Genomic DNA, 19827 nt, shown 5'->3' with positions numbered 1-19827 from the left:
CCGACTCGCCGGGGGCGGGGTCACGTCCCACCCAGGCCGCCGGGGGCACCGGCGCTGCGGAAACCTGAGCGTGGCCGAGGAGCGGGGGCTTCCAGGGCCACGTACCCGGGCGCCTCGGGCCCGCGGTGGGCGCGCCGGCTGCCGCCGCCCCCAGGCCGTCGCGGAGACCACTGCTGCGCCTGGTACCTGTGGACGCCCATGTCAAGCGCCTGGAGTCCTCCCCCCGGGGAGCCGAAACCAGGAGAGACATGCTACTCCCGTTTCCTGCCCCTTCGGAGCGGCGAGGAGTGGGTGAGGCGGGGCCAGGCCGCTGCACGAGAAGCCCCCTGAGCCGAGGGCGGACGGGCTCCCCGGCGGGGGCGCCGGGCCTGCCCGGGGATGGCGGGCAGGCCGGCCTCGGCCGACTGGCGGGCGCAAGGTGAGGGCAGCAGGCGGGAAGGCACCCGTCCCCCGCGCCCCCTCGCCCTAAGCAGGCCGGAGCGGGGCGCCCAGGCCGGGTCGGCCGGGCCCGGCGTCCTGACCCCGGGAGATTCCGCTTTGAGGCGGGCAACGGCTGCCCGGGCCCAGGCCGCCGGGCCCTTAGGTCGTGTGACTGTGAAGGGCTGACTAGGGCAGAGGACGGTTGCAGGGGTACTAGGCGCTTCTCCCCACTGCTGGGGGCTAGTTGTGTTTTATGGGGGGGTCGGGGGTCACCACCCTCCCAGGAGGGGTGGGGGAGGGCCGCCGGCACAGCTGGCCGGCGAGGGGCGGGGTCACAGAGGCGAAGTGTGTGTATGTGTGTGTGAGTGTGTTCGAACGAGGGCGTGGGGGGGCAGAGCGCGCGCGGAGGAGGAACCGTGGCTTGCGCGCAGGCGCGAGCAGCGGGCCGGGCCTGAGCTCTGGAAAGAGGCCGGCGGGGAGCGGGGGCGGTCGGCCTGCGGGAGGGCTAGCAGCCTGAAGCAAGGTGGGGGGGCGGGGCGGGGAGCCGCGTCGGCGTCGCCGGGCGCGGGCGTTTCGAGGCCGACGCATCCGCGCGTGCGCGCGCCAGCAGAGTGCCCGCGTTAAGGAGAGTGACGCGTGCGCGTTCACGTGCGCCCGGGAGAGCGGTAAGAAGCGTAGGGAGGCTTGAAGGGGAGTGGGGGGTGGAGAGGCGAGCCGGGGGAGGGGTGGGGAGGCGGCGCCTGCGCAGTGTGCCGCGGAGGAGCTGTGTGTATGTGAGAGTCTGACGGGTTCAAAATGGCGGCGGCTGCTTCAGCGGCTCCTCCTGTGTGAGGGAAACAACACCCCTCCCCGGCAGCGGCGGCGGCAGCGGCGGCTGTGGCTCGCAGAGCACCTTCCCAGCGGCTGGGCCTGTCGCCGCTCTGTCTATTCTGGGCAGGGGGCGCTCCGGGAGGAGGGACAACGCCAGGGGGCCCATCCTCCCCAATCCCTCCTCTGCGACTGGGGAGTAGCCGGGGTCTCGTCCCGCAGCGCGGAGCCCGGGCTGAGGGGGAGACTCGAGGGGAGCCCGGGCCCCCAGCCCGGCGCGCCGCTCCCGCCCTCTCCGCCCCCCCGGGCCGGGGCCCGCGTTCCGGGGGGCCGGGGCGGCGCGGGGAGCCTCGGGCCGGCCGGTCTCAGCTGATCGGCCGCTGCTCCCGGGCTCCGGAGGCAGCCGGGCGGCTGCTGGCCGAGGGCACAGCGAGAAGGGCGCTCTCCGCGGCCGGGGCTGGCCCGGGGCTCGGGCTCGGGCTGCTGACCGCTGGCCCGGGGGAGGCGGGGGCGCCCTGGGCTCGGCGCCGAGGGGTCGCGCTCTCCTCTCCTGACGCCTCCGACTCCCGGTCTCCAAAGCCAGAAGAGGAGGTTTGATTCAGCAACTGTTTCCTCTGTTTTCCGGGTCGCTCTGACCCTCTCTGGATATTGGGTTGATCCACGGAAAAAACCGAAGACGACGTTTGGGATTTAATTTTTCCTCTCAGTTTTTGGAATCTTTTACTTCTCACTTGGACAAGAACTCACGAGCAAAATCCCCGGTGAGATTTCCCCCTCTACCATCCCCCCCCCCTTGGAAGTTTGGTTCGCTGTGTTATCTAAAGACTTAATGTAAAGTTTCTATTTCTTTTTCCGATGGGCGAACCATTGAAACGCCTTTCCCAGGGGGAGCCCGGCGCGATTTGCCGTTTTTCCTCTCCGGCCCTGGCTGCTCTCAAGCCCGGGCGGTCCTCGCCCAGGGGGTGCAAACACGGTTTCTCTCCCGACTTGGGGCGAGGGCTTCCTCGAGGAGGGTTCTGCTGCAAACTGTTCTTGCAAACTGTGTCATCGGGTCCTCTGGTCTCATAACAGTTTTGAAAGGATGCTATTAACGTGGCCGTAGTGTAGTTAGAAAAGGCAAAACAAATCTGCATTCCCTATGGAAGCCATTATCTGTAAAGAATATTTAGAAAGAAAACACACTATTCTTGGTGTTATGACTGTCGCGCATACCTGTCTTTATTTAATTTTTTGAAAACATGTAAATTTTACTTATATCTATAGGTAGAACTGTTTATTGTATATTTTATCCAGAAGGATCTGATGGAATTTTTGTCTCTGATTTGCAACTCTTGAATTTGTTTCAGAGTTGTACACATCTTGGGTTGGGGTGGAAGGTTGGTTTGGGAATGAAAAGGTCTTGGGGAGTCTAGGAAGGAAGGCGACAATCGTCGCCTTCTGGAGGGGTAAGGAAAATTGTTTAGAAGTCTTTCTTCAAGTCCTAATTCATTTTCCTCTTTTTATATGGTTAGTCTGCCGTTCTGTCCTTTAGTTTTTCATTACCAGTGAGAGAACTAATTTGGTTAGGATCTGGATTAGTTCAGTGCCTGCCTCACCTGATCAGCTCTCCAAAGATAAAAGTCCTGCCCCCACCCCGACTTTTTTTTTTTTTTTTTTTTGGTTAATGCTGCCATGAAGGGGAGCCTTGCTAATTGTATCCTGTGGGAAGAAACAAGTGGTGTGGCCCGACCGCAGGGAACTGAAACCAGCATCTCCTTTGGCCTAGGCCTCAGACTGTTGTAATGTGATTAATGTTGGTCATGACATGGAACCACTTGCCTAAGAGCAGAGAGGTCCCAAACTGATGAAGAGGAACCAGATTTCTGGGAGCCTTTAACTTACACATATTTTAAACACTTCTTTCAATGAAAAGAAAGCTTGAGTTTGAGTTCTCATCTCTGCTCATATCATTATTCTTTAGTGTTGCAATCAATCTGGTTCCTAAGGAGGAAGAGGAAGGCAGCCCTGGAGTGGTTTCTTTACAGTAATTTCAACAGAAGAGTGAGAGATGGAACCCGAAGAAGAAAGGATTCGTTACAGCCAGAGATTGGTTAGTATTTTGTCTTTTTCTTTCTTTTTTTTTTCCCGAGTTTTGAAGCAGAATAACTATAATGTTTCCATTTGTGAATATACTGTGATTACTACTTTTCAGGTGGTTTTTCTGTGCACCAGAGGAGGAGAGAAGGTATATCCTATTCTAGTAGTTATAGCCTTCATATTCATACTGTTTGGAAATGGAGTTATGTGTAGCCTTTAACTTCTAAAGAAACCATTGTAAATCAGAGGGTTTTGTGGATTACAAGGTGACAAGAATTCCTAATTTTGCAATACTGACATTGTAATAGTTTGAATTAAGTTAGATTAGAATGTAAATTTCAGAGGCAGTACTGTTTGAGGAATAGTTTAATGTAATTTTTTTAAGATTATGGTGGGCCAGGATTCATGGCCTTGAGCTGGGGAGTAGAACTGTGGAATCTTTTTTTTTTTTTTTTTTTTTAAACAAATTAACATTGATGGGTTTGGAAGGTTTGGGAGGACATGTTGATTGAGAAAAGGTAGAATAATGGATGCTGATGAAGTTCTGTGTTCTGTATTTTTGGAGGGGATGTATGACATCTTGTTGAAAGAAATTTTTACTTAGTAATGATTTGGAGGGAATTAGCTTGTATGTGCATATGAATACTTGCTCCTTTAGGCCCTGCTTTCCTCTCAAGGTTTCCCCATTGGAGTTTAAGAATTTGATTTTGATTTTGTTTCCCTTGTCAAAGAGCTCTATTACTATTCTTACCATATATTTATTTCAGAAATTTCAGTTTGTGTTTGTATAGTGGGGTGCGAGAAAAGTGACAGAATTTATGTATTATGTGAAGTTTGGTGAACTGAAAGACATAGATTAGAAAATCAGCAAAGGAATTTATGGTGGTGGTTTTATTTGGTTCTGCATTTTAGACTTAGGTAGTTTTGGGGGGGAGTAATTCTTTAATCCATTTTCTGATGATCTCCACTCTTTTTGAGAAAAGGCTACTTTTTTTTCTTCTTGATGTGACTATTGAAAAGATGCGGAGTTTATTGGCAAGTGTATTCAGTAGGCCTGTGTTCTGGCAAGCCTTAATTTCAGAGACTTGCCTCTTGTCTCCCAATCCATGTGTTAAGATTAATATTCTTTATCTCTAACTTTTAGGAATAAACTGTATCATTAATGGAATTTTTTATGTTTAGGATTTTTTTCTTTTGCTTTTTCTTGAGTTAAACATTATTTGGGAAAAAAAAGAAAGAGGGCGCTTATGTTGACAAGCTTCTAGAATTGTGTTGACCTTTCACATAAATATCTGAGGGATCTTGGGATCCAGTCTTTCAAAGAAGAGCCTTTCATCGAGCAAAGTTTCAACAAGGTGATGGTAGGGAGACACAAGGAATCTGTGATTTTTGTCCTGGTAAGATTTTTGTTGTTGTTGTTAATTACAGTGATTGCTACCTGGCTACCTGTTATACACGTTAACCCTTTCCTTATCTAACCTATTTTTTTCTCTTGGTGCATGTGCAGTCGTTTTGCCGTGTTATATAAGAAGGAACACCAGAACTTTGGGGGACCTTTCTTAGAATTTTGGGTAATAATTTTGAAGTTCAGGGAGACTGGCATCTGTTTTTCTTTCTAAGATTACATGACAAAATTATATCCGGAGTGTACATTTCTTCCGTAACATAATGTTTAATATGAGAGCATAATGATGGGTTATTTTTGTGGCAATTTGTCTACCAAACTTTTAATATCTCTTTGGTGAGTACAGAATTATCTATTGATTAAGTTCGATCTTATTTGAGGAATTTTAAGTCTACCATAAAGGCTGATCTTTCCAGTAGTTTATGTATTCTTTTTTAACACTGTGTCTATCTTTAAAGTAGTTCAAAGTATAGAACTTAGGTTTGTTTTGCAGTAATTGGCCGTGGAACATAAAGTTTGAAAGACAAAAACGGCGGGTTTACTCATTTGGCTTATTGATTACAGTTTATGTTTGTCTCATACAGTATATATTTGTCAAGTTGAATTGAATCACATAGTACATTGATTATAGTGGTATTGACTGTTACTTCATGTTATTTTGGGGAACAGAACCTAAATGCTCATCCCTCTGTAACATACCTTAAAAATAGCCTTTTAAGAGAGAAATGTAGTACTATTAAAAGTCTTGAGTCCAAACTCATTTCAGAACAAGAATGACTTCTTTGTGTTCAGAACCCTTTACCTCTCTCTAAAAAAAGAAAAAAGTTGTATTCTTACTAATAAGAATACTATTCATGATTGAATAGATCCTTTTAATGTCTTTAACTGACTTAGCTATTTTAAGTACACAAACTAAATTTAATAAAATAAATTTTGATGTTTATATCATCTTTTTGACATCATTTAAAAAAAAAATCAAATAGCTAGTTTTAAAAAATTGGCTTGTTTTTTACCAAACTATTATTTACCTATTACATGTACAAGAGAATTGTCCCTTTGAAGATGATGTATATGTGTAGATTTAGGTCATAAACTCTGTTTTCTGAAATCAGAAAACTTATTTTGCAGTGTAGGGGAAGACATGGGAAGGTGAACACTGTTAAAGCAAGACATAGATACGTATTTCTTAAGATTATTAGTTTTAGTGTATGAATTTCTAGAACAAAGCGAGATAGATTTCCAAGTCAAATTGATAGACCTGAGGAGAACAGAAGCTTCAGTTTTGGTGATGGGTGAATATTTGGTTGTTCCTGAGGTAAAGGTGATTTATTTTTGTGTTGTCTTTTTTTTTTTAAAAAAGATTTTATTTTTTAGAGAGAAGGGAAGGGAGGGAGAAAGAGAGGGAGAGAAACATCGATGTGCTAGAGAAACATTGGTTGCCATCAACTGGGGACTGGGCCCACAAACCAGGCATGTGCCCTGACCTGAAATCAAACCTGCGACCTTTCAGTTTGCAGGCCAGCGTTCAACCCACTGAGCCACACCAGACAGGACTAATTTTGCATTTTAATAAACTTGGGTATAGGATCTTATTGAAACACCAACAGGTACTAAAGGTGGAACTTTTGTTTTCTTTATTTGGTTTCAGGAGCCAAAGTGCTGGAATAGTTTTGGATGTTTGTGATTCTCCATTTATATATAAGTATTTAAGGGGAACGTTTAGCATTAATATCTTACAGTTTTTTAATCTAATATGTTAGTTGCCCTGACCGGTATGGCTCAGTTGGGTGGGCATCATCCCACAAAGCAAAAGGTTGCTGGTTTGATTCCTGGTCAGGGCACGAGCCTGGGTTGTGGGTTCATTAAGGGGTTCAGTTCCCAGTTGGGGCATGTATGATGGGCAACTGATAGATATTTCTCACATCAATGTTTCTCTCCCTCTTTTTCCCTTCCTCCTTCTCTCTCTAAAAGTAAATAAGATCTTTTTAAAAAGTAAATAAAGTGTTATTAGCCTTGGCTGGTGTGGCTCAGTGGATTGAGCTGCAGCTTGCGAAGCAAAGGGTCACCGGTTCGATTCCCAGTCAGGCCACATGCCCTAGATTGCAGGCCAGGTCTCCAGTAGGAGGTGCGTGAGAGACAACCACACATTGATGTTTCTCTCTTTCTCCCACCCTTCCCCTCTCTCTAACAATAAATAAAATAAATAAATCTTTAAAAACATTTAAAAAAAGGATTAGCTAAATCCTTAACGATTAAAATTGATGATTTTTTAGGTTTCTGAAATCACACCAATTCTGAATACTCTGTATTGCATAGAAAATCAAGGGGAAAATAATGTATGTTTAAAATAAATGCCTAAGATCACTGTGCTATGTAGTTTGATGACCTTCATTTTTAACTTGGGATTTTTTAAAATTTTTATTGGAAAAGATGACCTTTGTTGTACTGAATTATACAATAATATCTGCCCAAAACCTGTATAGTAAAATTCACTAGGCCCTGCCAAAGGCAATTGTAGAAACAAATGAATGCCTAGATCAATGTCAAAGAAAGTGTAGGCAGTATACTTTGGAGTAAAAGAAGTTATGTAACCGGAATATTTTGTTTTCTTTTGAATTCACTTAAGCCTGTTGTGTTATTTGAATGGGGGAGATGTTGATTTAATTGAGAATTCATTTTGCTTGTCAATTTTGATGAGATTAAGAGATTTAACTTCTTTAGTTCACTTCTGTTAGTGTGCCTTACCTACGATTTTCTCTGGAATAGCTAAATCATCGTCTTTGCAAGAAACTGGGGGCATTGCTCTGGCTGGGTGGCTCAGTTGGATTGTCCTCCCATGCACCAAAAGATTGCAGGTTCGATTCTTGGTCAGGGCACATACCTAGGTGGTTTCTTGCACATGCAGAAGGCAACCGATCAATGTTTCTCTCTCTCCTCCTCTCTCCCCTCCTCTAAAATCAATGAGCATATCTTTGGGTGAGGATTAAAAAAGAGAAAGAAAGAAACTAGGGGTACTGAAGCCATGATGATGTTTTCACTTTTTTTGGATTACCCCTGAAATTGTTTCCCCATATTCAGCGATTATCAGATTATCCCTTTTACAAACAGCCCCACTTTAGATGACCCCACTCTAAAATCTTTAAAAAAAAAATAGTGATTTTAGAGAAAAAGCAGGGAGAGAGAGAGAAACATTAATTTGTCGTTCCACTTATTTATGTGTTCATTGGTTGATTCTTGCAGGTGCCCTGACCGGGGAATCGAACCTGCATCCTTGTATAGGGTATAGGGAAGGTTTTCTAACCCACTGAGCTACCTGGCCAAGCCCCCCACTGTAAGATTTTTTGACCAGGAGTGGACTATGCAAAATAAAATCCTCATTTTAAGCCCCTTTTCCCTAGCATGAAAGTGTCATATTGTTAACAACTAGAAAAAAAATTATAGATGGTCTAATATGTTGAATTTGCTTATTTATAATTATATTGTTAGTTTTAACCTTCAGTTTGTGTAGGAATACATTGTTCTGAGTGTGTCAGCCTCCTTCCTGATGATGCAGGAAAAACTTGTTGCCCATTTTTGGGCGATTCCAAGTGCAGATAATAAGGGAGCTAATTCTTTATTCTACTGTATCAGTCTTCCACAGTAAGTTGTGTTTTGGGGATCCAGACAGAGTAAGGACTATATTCAACCTCTATCATTTTCTCTTGTTTTATTTTGCTGAGCACTAATCACTACCTACCATACTTAAATTTGTTAGTTTTTGCATCTCTCTCCATTAGGGTAAGCTCCTTGAGAATTGAGACTTCGTATTTGTTTATGGTGTATATTGGGTGCTTTGAACAGTGCCTGACACATAGAAAGTATTCAATAAGTAGTCTTAAAAAAGAGTGTATTCAATTTACAACATAGTGCTCAACAAGTATTTGTTTATGTTGTTGGGAGCCTTGATAGATACGTTTCTGTACTTCCAGTCTTCTTGAGTGCTAGGAATAGACTGCTGGAATTGAGGAGAGTTTGGTGTGTAGGGATGAGCAGAATATCTGGGTATTCAGTCTTGCAGTGTACATAAGAACCAGAAGGTCTAAGCTATAACAGATAAAAATGTACGCTTATATATATCCCCGATGAACACATTTATAATGTCTGAGCCATTAGAACAAATTAAGAAAATGGCTAGTTAAACTTTAAAAGTTCAGTCTGAATTTACTGTAAGTTCTCCTACCTCTAATCCTGTCCTAAACCCTCTATGTCAAGGTTTTCGCTTTTAGGCAACCTTAAAGTTGTGAAGTTGTAAGTGAGAGTGTTTGTGTTATTCTCAAGTGTTGATTTTGGCCATTAAGTCAGAAAATTGATACATTTACTATATACCATGCTGAGGGACTTACATACTTTATTTATATCCTTTTAGTTTTTTTCACTTAGCAAATGGAGATCCTTAAACAGGTTTCATTGATTTGCTTTATTTTATTTTTGAAATAATACTGTATTTTTTAAAAAAAATTTTTATTTATTTTCATAGAGGGGAAGAGAAGGAGAGAAACATCAATGTGTGGTTGCCTCTCATGTGTCCCCTGCTGGGGGCCTGGCCTGCAACCCAGGCATGTGCCCTAGACTCAGACTCGAACCCGTGACCTTTTGGTTCGCAGGCCGGCGCTCAGCCCACTGAGCCATACCAGCCAGGGCTATTTTTGAAATAATACTGTATTTTTGCATTATGCTTTCACATTAACAATAGTTAAAATTCAGTAGACATTTATCACATGCCAAGTACTAGATTAGGTTCTTTCATATACATTATTTAACCCTCAAAGCAGCCCAGTTACATAGCCTGTATAATTTTAAGCCTTAATTTTCTTTATTTGAGGGGGTGTGGCTTGTTTGACTTGCCCAGGATCATAGTTGGTCAGGGGTAGAACCAGAACTTGAACCCCATGTTTGTTTTCTCATACCATACCATCGCTCTTGTGGTGCATTTCATACAGAAAACAGGTGATACCCACTTCTGTTGTAGGAAGTTGTAGGCTAAGTACTTTCTCTTTTTTTGAGACTTAAAATTTTCTTCCCTAACAGATGCCTGCTTAATATCCTAAATGAGATAGCTATAAATATTTGACAGCAGTGTTTAATCATATTCAGAAAGAGATTGGCACATTCTTTCTTTTTGTGAATTTTGAATTTATTGCATTTAATCTATTAAAACACCAGTATTTGTGTAGTTTGTGTATATCTCAAGCCTTTTATTTATGCATGTCACTCATATAATTGTTTTCTGTTTTAAATTTTAGGTTCTTGGGGGTTTTCTCTATCTGTGAGTACTTGGTAAAAACTTAAACCATAAAGATAAAAGGCAGCAGATAGTGACCAAACGTGGTTTTGGCAAATACAGTGGTGAAGGTCTCCTTCAGGTAGGTAGAGAGGAGGAGGGAAGAGGGTGGCCTGTAGGAGGTAAAGACAACATAAGCTGTACAATGGAGTGGGACGCCCATGAGGTCTGTTCCGAAGGGTCCTTTAGGTTGGTAGGATTAAAGCAGAAGATTTGTTTTGGGAGGGAGGCACTGTTGACAATGTTGGGCACACATTTTAAACAGTTACAAAAATCAGGTATGGAAAATAGAGAGCCATAGGTTGTAGTTTATTTTTAATAGAACAGTAATTTGGTCAGAGTTTTAGCAGTAATAGTTTTGCAGTTTTAGGTCAGGGAGGTGTCTAGAAGAATGTGGAAATAAGCTACCTCTTAAGGTGAAAGGTACCTGAACTTTAGGGCAGTGGTTCTTGAAGTGTAGTCCTCTCATCAGCAGCATAAGCATTATCTGGGTATCTGGGAAAATGTTAGCAATGCACATTTTGGGGCTCTGCCCCATACTTACCAAATCAGAAACTCTGGGGTTAGGGACCAGCAAAATGTTAGCTAGGGGATTCTGATGCATGCAAAAGTTTGAGAAGCACTGTTCTGGGGTATGTATGAATAGTAGAAATGGAAAGTAAGGGAAGAAAGCAGATATGTTGGCAGTGAAGGACTGCTAAAACTTGGGGACTGATGGATAACAGTATGTTATGAGGAAAAAGTGCTTAATTAAGGATCGTGAGTCCTGAGTTCTAGTATCAACTGTATCACCAACTGTGGTTTTGAACAAGAAAACTGACATGTCATTGAGGAAGTTACAATAACGGATTTCTGAGGATTTTGGAGGCAAAGACAATTGAAGAATTGAGATGGACTCTATGAGATTAAATCTGGGTTACTAGGAAGATCAGAGGGAGGGATTCTTTTGAAAGGGGGAGAAGAGAACATAGGTGGGTATTTTAGACAGTTGGAACAGATTTGTTTAAAGCAGGGATCCTCAATTGGGTGTGATTTTTCTCTAGTCAGGAGAGTTTGGCAACATTTGGAGACTATTTTTTTTAAAGATTGTATTTATTTATCTTTTTAGAGAGGGGAGGAAGGGAGAAAGAGAGGGAGAAAAACCTCAATGTGTGAGAAAAGTATTGACGTGGTTGCCTTTTGCACATCCCCAACTTGGGACCTGGCCCACAACCCAGGCATGTGCCCGGACTGGGAATCGTACCAGTGATCTTTTGGTTCACAGGTTGAAGCTTAATCCACTGAGCCACGGCAGCCAGGGTTGGAGACATTTTTGATTGTCAGATTAGGGGAGTACTACTGGTATTTTAGTGAGTAGAGTTTAGGGATGATGCTGAGACACCCTAAATGCACAGGCCAGCCCCCCACAACAATGAATTATCCAGCTCAAAATGTCAGTAGTGTAAGATTGAAAACCAGTACATAGATTCTGTCTGTGTTTCCATCCTGGTTAGCTGTTACTTATCTTAGAATTTTTTTTTTAAGATTTTATTTATTTATTTTTAGATGGGAAGGGAGGAAGAAAAAGGGAGAGAAACATTGATATGTGAGAGAAGCATCGATAGGCTGTCTCCTGCACATGGGAACCTGGCCTGCAACCCAGGCATGTACTCTGACAGGGAATGGAACCAGCAACCTTTCAGTTTGCAGTCCAGCGCTCAAGCCCTGAGCCACACCATCCAGGGCCATGTTAAGAGTTTTAAGGCTCTTACAAACCATCTCAAAAGCACTCTCAGATTTTGTTTCTGAGGGTTTTGTCCAAAGTAAACATGAAGCGTTTTTATTTGTTGCATTTTCACAAAACTAACTTCATGGTCATGGCAAATCCTCAACCCAGTTGCAGCTTTATTACTCTTTTTAACTTAACCTGAGATCAACTTATTTGGGCAACCGAAGTAAGCATTCACTCTTGAGATCAATAATTAAGTTACAACAAGATGTTTCTTTTTGGTACTCTCTTTGAAGGATGGAAAAATGAGATAAAAGCTTCAGTGTTGTTGGGAGCAAATATTGAAATATTATGAATTGCCCTGCAGCTCAACACCTCATGACCATTCCTGAGAAACAACCTCATGAGCTAGTTGTAGTCTTCAGTATGAATTCAAGTTATCCCATCTCTTTACGACCCTGGGTTGCAGGACAGTAATCTGGCCAACGCATTCTTATTTCTGACAGCGACCTCAAGAGAATGTAGATTTGTAAATATAGTAATCATTTTGTAGTATTTTTATTAGCATTTAAAGTTTTTAAAATGTTTGTTTGTTTAGAGAGAGGGGAAGGGAGAGAAACATCGATGTGAAAGAGAAGCATCCATCAGTTGCCTCTGGTATGCACCACAACCAGGGACTGAACCCACAACCTAGCCATATACCCTGACCAGGAATTGAACCAGTGATCTTTTGCTTTGTGGGATGATGCCCAACCAACTGAGCCATGCTGGCCAGGGCCATTTTATAGTACTTTTACATTTCCAGAGTACTTCCCTGTCTCTCATGTCTTTTGACCATCGTAATCTTTTGATCATCCCAAGGGGTTCATGGAACTCAGAGATGGTGCTACCATATAGCACAATTCCAGAAGGTGCCCTTCACATATATTAATCTATGTGGAAGATGCTCTTGGAGTTGTGCAGTATACAAAAATAATGGTGACCCTTTTGGGGTGGAAAAGGTAAAGGAAAAGTCAGCCCGTGTATTTGAAACACAGAGGGAAAGTTTAGTCTGATGGATAATGGTACACATTGAATGTCTACTGTATGCTTGGAACTGGCACTTTCCATATATTAACTAATTCATTTCTCAGCAGCCCTTTGAGGTTGGTTCTAATTCCCATTTTACCGGTTTGGAAGCGGAGGCATACTGCGGTTAACCATGCCATGTTGTCCAAGGTTATTCTGTTAAGGGGAAGAGCTGGGATTCAAAGTAGACATTGTGGCTTTCAAGCCTACTAAGCTATAATGCCACTTCTTTGACTTTGTTGAAGCACATTGTAGATGTTTTGCTGATGAATTTGGGGTGTTTTTCATGTCATCTTTTCTTATTCAGGAGATTCATTCACTTAAATATTTGTTGAGTACTTATTCTGAACCTCATTACCATTCCTGAGAAACAACCTCATGAGCTAATTGTAGTCTTCAGTATGAATTCAAGGTAGCTTGACCGTTATCCCATCTCCTTACGACCCTGGGTTGCAGGACAGTAATCTGGCCAACCCATTCTTATTTCTGACAGCGACCTCAAGGCCTTTGCCTGGGCCTTGCTTTGTTCTCTTTCTAAGTACTGTAACTGTGGTTTCAGATGTGCTGAATGCTTTGAAGAAATTAAGAGGGTGATAAAATTGTTGTATGGTGAGAAAAGCTTCTTGAGATTGGGTGGTTAGTAAGGGCTTTCCTTGTAGATGGCATTTTGTAACTGAGACTTGAGTGGTGAGGAGATAATTTGGTATAGTTCAACGATTTAGGGGACCAGACACGGGTCAACAGAGCTCTTGGTAGAGGGACCAGCTAATGCAAAGTCCTGTTGTAAGGATGAGAAGATATTACAAGCATTTAACCATGTGTCAGACACCACTCTTGGGATACAAGCAAGGCTCTTGGGATACAGTGATAAGTAAGATAGGCATGGGCCCTCTGTCATGAAGCTTACAGTCTGGTGGGGAAGTCAGACATTAAATGAATACTTAACCTAGTAGGTAATGTCAATTATATTGGGTTGACCAAAAGGTCCATTATGTTTTTCTGTATTATAGCTCTAGTACTGCTTAGTTGTCTCTAACTTTATTTGAAATAATTTTGTTAGATTATATTGTGACAATTGTGCATTTAAAAAAACTTACTCAGAATTGGTGAATTTTTGTGCAGCCATTTTAATATTGAAGATGGAAGAAGATAGGCAACATTTTTTTTTTTTTTGGCGTGTTATGCTTTATTTATTCCAGAAAGGTAAAAACTCAACTGAAATGCAAAAAAAGATCTGTGCAGTGAAGGAGAAGGTGCTGTGACTGACTGAACATGTCAAAGGTGGTTTGCGAAGTTTCTCGGTACTATTGACATTTTGGCCAAATAATTCTCGCTGTGGGGCTGTCTTACACATTGGAAGATGTTTAGCAGCAACCCTGGCTTCTGCTCACTAGAAGCCAATAGTAGGAGATGGCCGACATACTCACAATATCCAAATCAATAAAGTTATTGGTGAAAATGAAAAATGTGTCTTTTATTTTACGGGAAAAATGTAATGGACTTTTTGGCCAACCCAATAGTTACACAAAGGACTACAAAGGTAAAATACAGGATGCAGGGAGAGTGTGTAACAGAGTGACCTAATCTAAACTTCAGGAATGGGAGATGGCATTAGAGAACATTTCTCCTGAGGAAGCCTTTAAAGCTGAAACCTAAAGGGTAAGAGGAATCCAGCTATGAAAGAGAAGTGACTAACATACGTAAAAACTCTCAGGTTGGAAGGAATCTGACGTTTGAAGAACCTACCAACTGAACAAAACCGAAAAGTCCAGCATGACTGGAGAGAAGAGAGTGGAGGAGAGAGTTAAAGTCTTGACAGGGTTGTTAGAGGTCAGTCCAAATAGGGCTTTCTCCTGGAGGCAGCAGAGGAGTAAACTCCTTGGACTAATATTTACTGGCTGTGGTATAGAGAAAGGGTCAGGGAGAGAGGAAGAGGTGATTTGGTGAGACAGTTTGGAGGCTACCGTAGAGGTTCAGGTAAGATATGATGGTGGTATGGTTGAGAGTGCTGACAGAAGTAGAGAGGTTTTTTAGAAATATTTAGGAAATAGAATCATAGGATTATGGTTCATTGGATGTGTGGAGAGTGAGGTTAAGAGGGTACATATAAGCATGACTTCCAGATTTTTCTCATGTGGGTGGCTTGTGGTGCAGTCCTTTTGTTGAGAGAGTGCACGCTGAAGGAAGAGCAGGTTTGGAGATTGAGGGAAATAGCGTAAGGTCAGCCAATGTGAGGTGCCTGTAGAACTGGTGAGTAGGTAACTGATTCTCGGCCTAAGGAAGGACTTCCTGGTATACAGCTGGGTCTCACTGGCATATGCATGATAATTAAAGTTGCTTAGACTTGGAGTGGCTTACTGAGAGAGTGAGGAGGGGCCAGAGAGGTGTGAGGAAAACCAAGGTAGTTGTGTCTTAGATGCCAAGGGGATGTGGTACTTACCGTTTATCAGGCACTGTTCTAAGCATTAGTGTATTTTTACTCATTTAGAGAGAGAGGAGGGAGAAACATTGGTCAGTTGCCTCTTGCATGCACCCCAATCGGGGACTGGACCTGCAACCCAGGCATGTACGTGCCCTGACCTGGAATCAAACCAGTGACCTTTCAGTTTGTGGGATGACGCCCAACCAAGTGAGCCAACACCGATTAGGGCTATCATTTCTATTTTATAGGTCAGGAAAAATGACAGAAGAATGGACTATAAATATAATTTCTTCAAGACTACCAGGTGGTAATTGCAAAGTTGGTTTTTGAATCCAGGTTTTAATGGCTCCAGTTTGTATTCTTAAGCTGATAGTGAGAGCAGGGAGTGGTCAGCTGAGGTTGATGTTGCTCAGAGGCTGAGTATATTGAAGACCGAGATTACCATGGATTTGGCCACATAGAGATTTTTTGGTGACCTTAAATGGGAGTTTAGTGGCATTTGTATTCTTCCTATGTTATCTGCCACATTTAATCAGTTCCTAAGACCTGCTGGATTTTGATAGTCAATTCCTTATAATTCCCATTACTACCCCTGTTTCTGACTCAGTCTGGACTACTATAGTAGCCTCCTCCTTAGATTTTTTTTTTTTTCCTGGGTATCTTTTGCATTATTTCTTACTTTGTCCTTCCAAGGTTCTGATTAGGTTGTTCCTATCCTTTGCAACATTCCCACTCTTTTAAGTCCCTGGTGGTGTGGGACGGACCCTGGACTTTATGAGATGTGGAACTCATAGAGTTCATGAGATGTGGCTTTGAATTTTAGCTTATATTCTGTGTAATCTTGGGCAAGTTACTTAACCTTGATGAACTTTAATTTTTCATGTGTGGAATAGTGAAAACAAAACTTACCTTTTGGTAATTATTTATAAGTGCTTGGTTAACTTTAAGGGTTTGCCATTGTAGGCACAAACTCCTTAGTCTGGTATTCAGGCTTCCATTGACTGTTGCAGTTTTATTACATACTTTTTTAAAAAAAGGTTTTATTTATTTTTTTTAGAGAGGGAGAGAAACTTCAATCAGTTGCCTCTCATATGCACCCTGTGCAGAGGCCCAGGCACGTGCCCTGGTTGGGAATTGCTTTTGCAGGATGATGCCCAACAAATGGAACCACACCGGTCAGGGCTTACTATCTACTCTGAACTTACTTTTGTTCCAGTCAAAACAAGCTACCTGCTTGTTTTTTCCCATACAACTTGTGATATCTTATCTCCCTGTCCTGACCCTGCTTTTCATCCTCTAAAGCCCATTTGCAGTGTTGTTTTACTAATCTCACATACTGAAGGAAACCTCTTTCCTGAATCCTCATTTTTTCTCCCTACCTCTCATGATACCTAAATGGATACAAGATAGAATGTTTAATTATGTCAGATTATATGCTCCTTGAGGAAAATTACTACTTCTCTGGCACACACAAAGCACAATACCATGTATATCATTGCGACTAACGTTACTGGTTGGTTAACTTTGACATGAAGACAAAGCAGAATGTAATAAAACTACCCCATTCTGTGGTGAAGTGCTGACAGTTATCAGGATGGTGGTAGTCGGAGAACGGGAGCCAGGGAGCTAAGGAACGCGAATTTACTGTGTCTGAGTGCCCCACTGTTATGGTCATAAGAGAAAGGAGAAACAGGCTGCTCATGTTCCTTGCAAACCATCTAGTTACCCTTGCTCTTACACTGTGCCCACCCAGACTGCTTTCATAATTAGTTTGGTTCTCCTCTTCCTTGATACTGGAAAATGAGTTCATTGAATAGTGGGTGTAAGTATTCATAGTCAGTGGTAGGCATTGTGAGAAGTTAGCTGACAGTTCTTTGGTCTTGTAGAGTGGAGTATTAGCCTACCAAGATTTCTTCTTTGAACTTTGAAGCAGACAAAAATATCTACTTAATGTTAATAGTATCTATAAACACTCCTTTTATGTGCAAAGGTTTAAACATGGTGTGTAGAATGCTAAGGTGCCATTTTCATACCTTAGCTCAGACCCTTTTCTCAAAGAAGCATTTCTTTGACTAAATTCTCATAGAATAGAATACCTTTTATGCAGAGCACTTATCAAAATGGCTACTCTATATTTACTTGGATTATTATTTGATTGCCTATTTCTCTTATAGAGTGTAAGCATCATTAAAGGCTGCTACAGTGCCTTTTCTCACCATTTTATCCCGTGCTTGGTATAATGCCTGGTCCACAGTAGATGCTCGACGGATTTTTTTTTTCCCCTGTGAATGTGCATATCTAAAGTGCTCTCCATCCCACCCTATTCTGTCTTCTCGGTAAGCTCCTAATAATTATCCTCCAAGGCCTCCAGATGTTGTTCTCTTGAGTTCTCCTCAGGTATATTTCCAAGGTACTTTAAATGCATTTCTTTTGTGGAACCAGTCACTTTGTGTTGTAATTATTTGACCACGACTCTCTTTTCACCCAGCTAAAGTAGACTTCTTTAAGACAAGGACGATGTCTTATTCAAGTGCTCAAAAATGTCTATTGAATTTAACAAAAACATATTGTGCAGTTTTAAAAAATACATAAAGTATATAGCATAATAACTTAACCCTAACAATGGAAAGAAGCTTAGATTGGTAATCAGGAAGACTGTTAGTTATCTAAGCTTTATTCACCTGCAAGTTCCTTCTGAGTGAAATAGTTTAAATCAGTTGTTTTCAAAGTGTGACCCTGACTGTATCTGGGAACTTGTTAGAAATGAAGATTCTTGGGTCCTACCCCAAACTTACTGAATCAGAAACTCTGGGAGTAGGACCCAGCACCTGTGTTTCAAAACCCTACCAGGTGATTCTAATATGATAAAGTTTGAAAACCACTGGAATTATTTTAGTAGTTTGTTTTTCTGTTTGTTCAAAAAAAAATAGTTAACTACTTTATACTTCATAGCTTAAAATTATTTTTAAAACTTTTCTTTCACTGGTCGGTGTGGCTCAGTTGGTTGGAGCATGGTCCCATGAACCAGTAGGTTGCAGGTTCATTTCCTGGTCAGGGCACATACCCAAGTTGCAGGGTGTGTATGGAAGGCATTCTGTTGATGTTTCTGTCCCCCCCACCCCCAACTCCTAAAGTAATGAAAAAAAAAATGTCCTCAGGTGAGGATTAAAAAAAAAAAGTAAAAAACCCCACCTTTTCTTCCTATATGTTTCTTACCAGTAGAATTTGTAGACATTTTCCTGAATTAGTAATGATAGCTATATAGGCAAAGTATCTTTGAGTCAAATGGTAAAATCAGAAGTATTTGGAGATTGCTTCTTAATGCTCCTTGCACAAAGCAAAGTGTGTATGAGTGTGTATCTATATATGCATCTTGCACACATGCATGTTTTTCTATCAGTGGAAACTTCTCCATGATGAGTAGTGAAAGAAGGGAAAGATAAAGTACAAGTATGAGTGGGCTGGTAGAATAAGTGTCAAAGAGTAGAAGTTGCTTTTTTGCTGTAGAAGATACACATATTTATTTACCTCCAATACCAAGGAGCTTACTTAGCAGTAGATGTTTGCCTCTGTGTTACCTGCAAGGGGTTGTTGTAGACTGGAAACTGCTGATTATTGTTGGTATTCATTTATGTCCTGTAGAGGGAGTTGCACACTTTATTGATGAAAACCATTATAATAGTTAGAGTATCTCAGATGCATATTTTATGCTAAATGCTTTATATGTGGCTCACTTCCATCATTGTTGTCTTGGCTTAATACTTTGAGTTTAAATTTACTCTATGTTAAATAAAGGGAACCTTTTAGAAATCAACTTCCTAAAAGAACTCCTTTCAGGACAAAGTGATGCCGCCTGGGTGAATGCTTCAAGGATTTAGTCAATAGTATCATGTTTGCTCCATTCACCTCTTGTACCTTTAGTTATAATCCATCTCAGACCTTCTAAATTGTAGAAACCTATTTTCTTTAGTCTTTCCATATAGGGAAGTTGCTTTAAAAAAATTATTTTAATCTCCATTCTCCAAATCTTTTATACCTATTAACTATTTCCTAGTGTGGTTACCAAAACTATGAGAATTTTCTTGGGTTCAGAAATTTTGTTCTTTTTGGTATTTTGCTCATTTATTCAGCAAACATTGTCAGCTGTACCACTGGTGTTTAATGAATATACTGAATGTATAGAAGTAAATGTATTGTACCCTGTCCTTGTAGTCTAAGGGCCATGTAAACAAATAATAAAGCTCTACTGTGACAAATGAAATTTACAAAGTACAGAGGCAAAAGGAAGGAGGAAATAAAGTCTTCAAAGAGGAGGTAACTACCAAGTTGGATATTGGAATAGTAAGTATTGTCCAAGCAGGCCAGAGGGTGAGGAAGGAAATTCCAAGCAGAGGAACCAGCATGTCCAGAGGCAAAGAAGTATGAAACGGCATTACAAGCTCAAAACTGGTACATAAGAAAGGGAAGGGAGCTGAGATCCAAAGTGTCTGAGACATGTTAAGTTGTTTGTACTGTATGCAATTGGTAATGGGAAGACATTAGAGGAACTATAAATTTTGGGGAGACTTGAGCATTTTTGTATTTTAGAAAGATTGCACTTG

At 41.9% G+C, this 19827-nt stretch overlaps 1 protein-coding gene across 6 annotated transcripts in view; it reads left to right on the top strand.

Moving 5' to 3' along the window:
- Positions 1 to 175: 175 nt before the first annotated feature.
- The window catches only part of KDM2A (lysine demethylase 2A), an 84719-nt gene continuing 65067 nt past the window's right edge, over positions 176 to 19827 (top strand). For 2 of the 6 annotated variants that reach the window (XR_008528927.1, XM_054570805.1), the window contains exons 1-2: positions 1586 to 1988; positions 3188 to 3316. Coding sequence is in view for 4 of the 6 variants with exons in the window: in XM_054570805.1 (XP_054426780.1) it covers positions 3275 to 3316 (42 nt within the window). In the remaining 2 variants the exon portion in view is untranslated. Of the gene's footprint in view, positions 419 to 1012; positions 1086 to 1585; positions 1989 to 3187; positions 3317 to 9990; positions 10111 to 19827 lie in introns of those variants that run through there. The other 4 variants (XM_054570810.1, XM_054570807.1, XM_054570809.1 and 1 more) reach the window with 4 other exon arrangements.

Source organism: Pteronotus mesoamericanus, unplaced genomic scaffold (assembly GCF_021234165.1).
Source record: "Pteronotus mesoamericanus isolate MK-2021 breed Mesoamerican mustached bat unplaced genomic scaffold, CSHL_Meso_final contig_214, whole genome shotgun sequence".
NCBI classification, from domain to species: Eukaryota; Metazoa; Chordata; class Mammalia; order Chiroptera; family Mormoopidae; genus Pteronotus; species Pteronotus mesoamericanus.
This window is presented reverse-complemented; position numbering and strand designations above follow the sequence as displayed.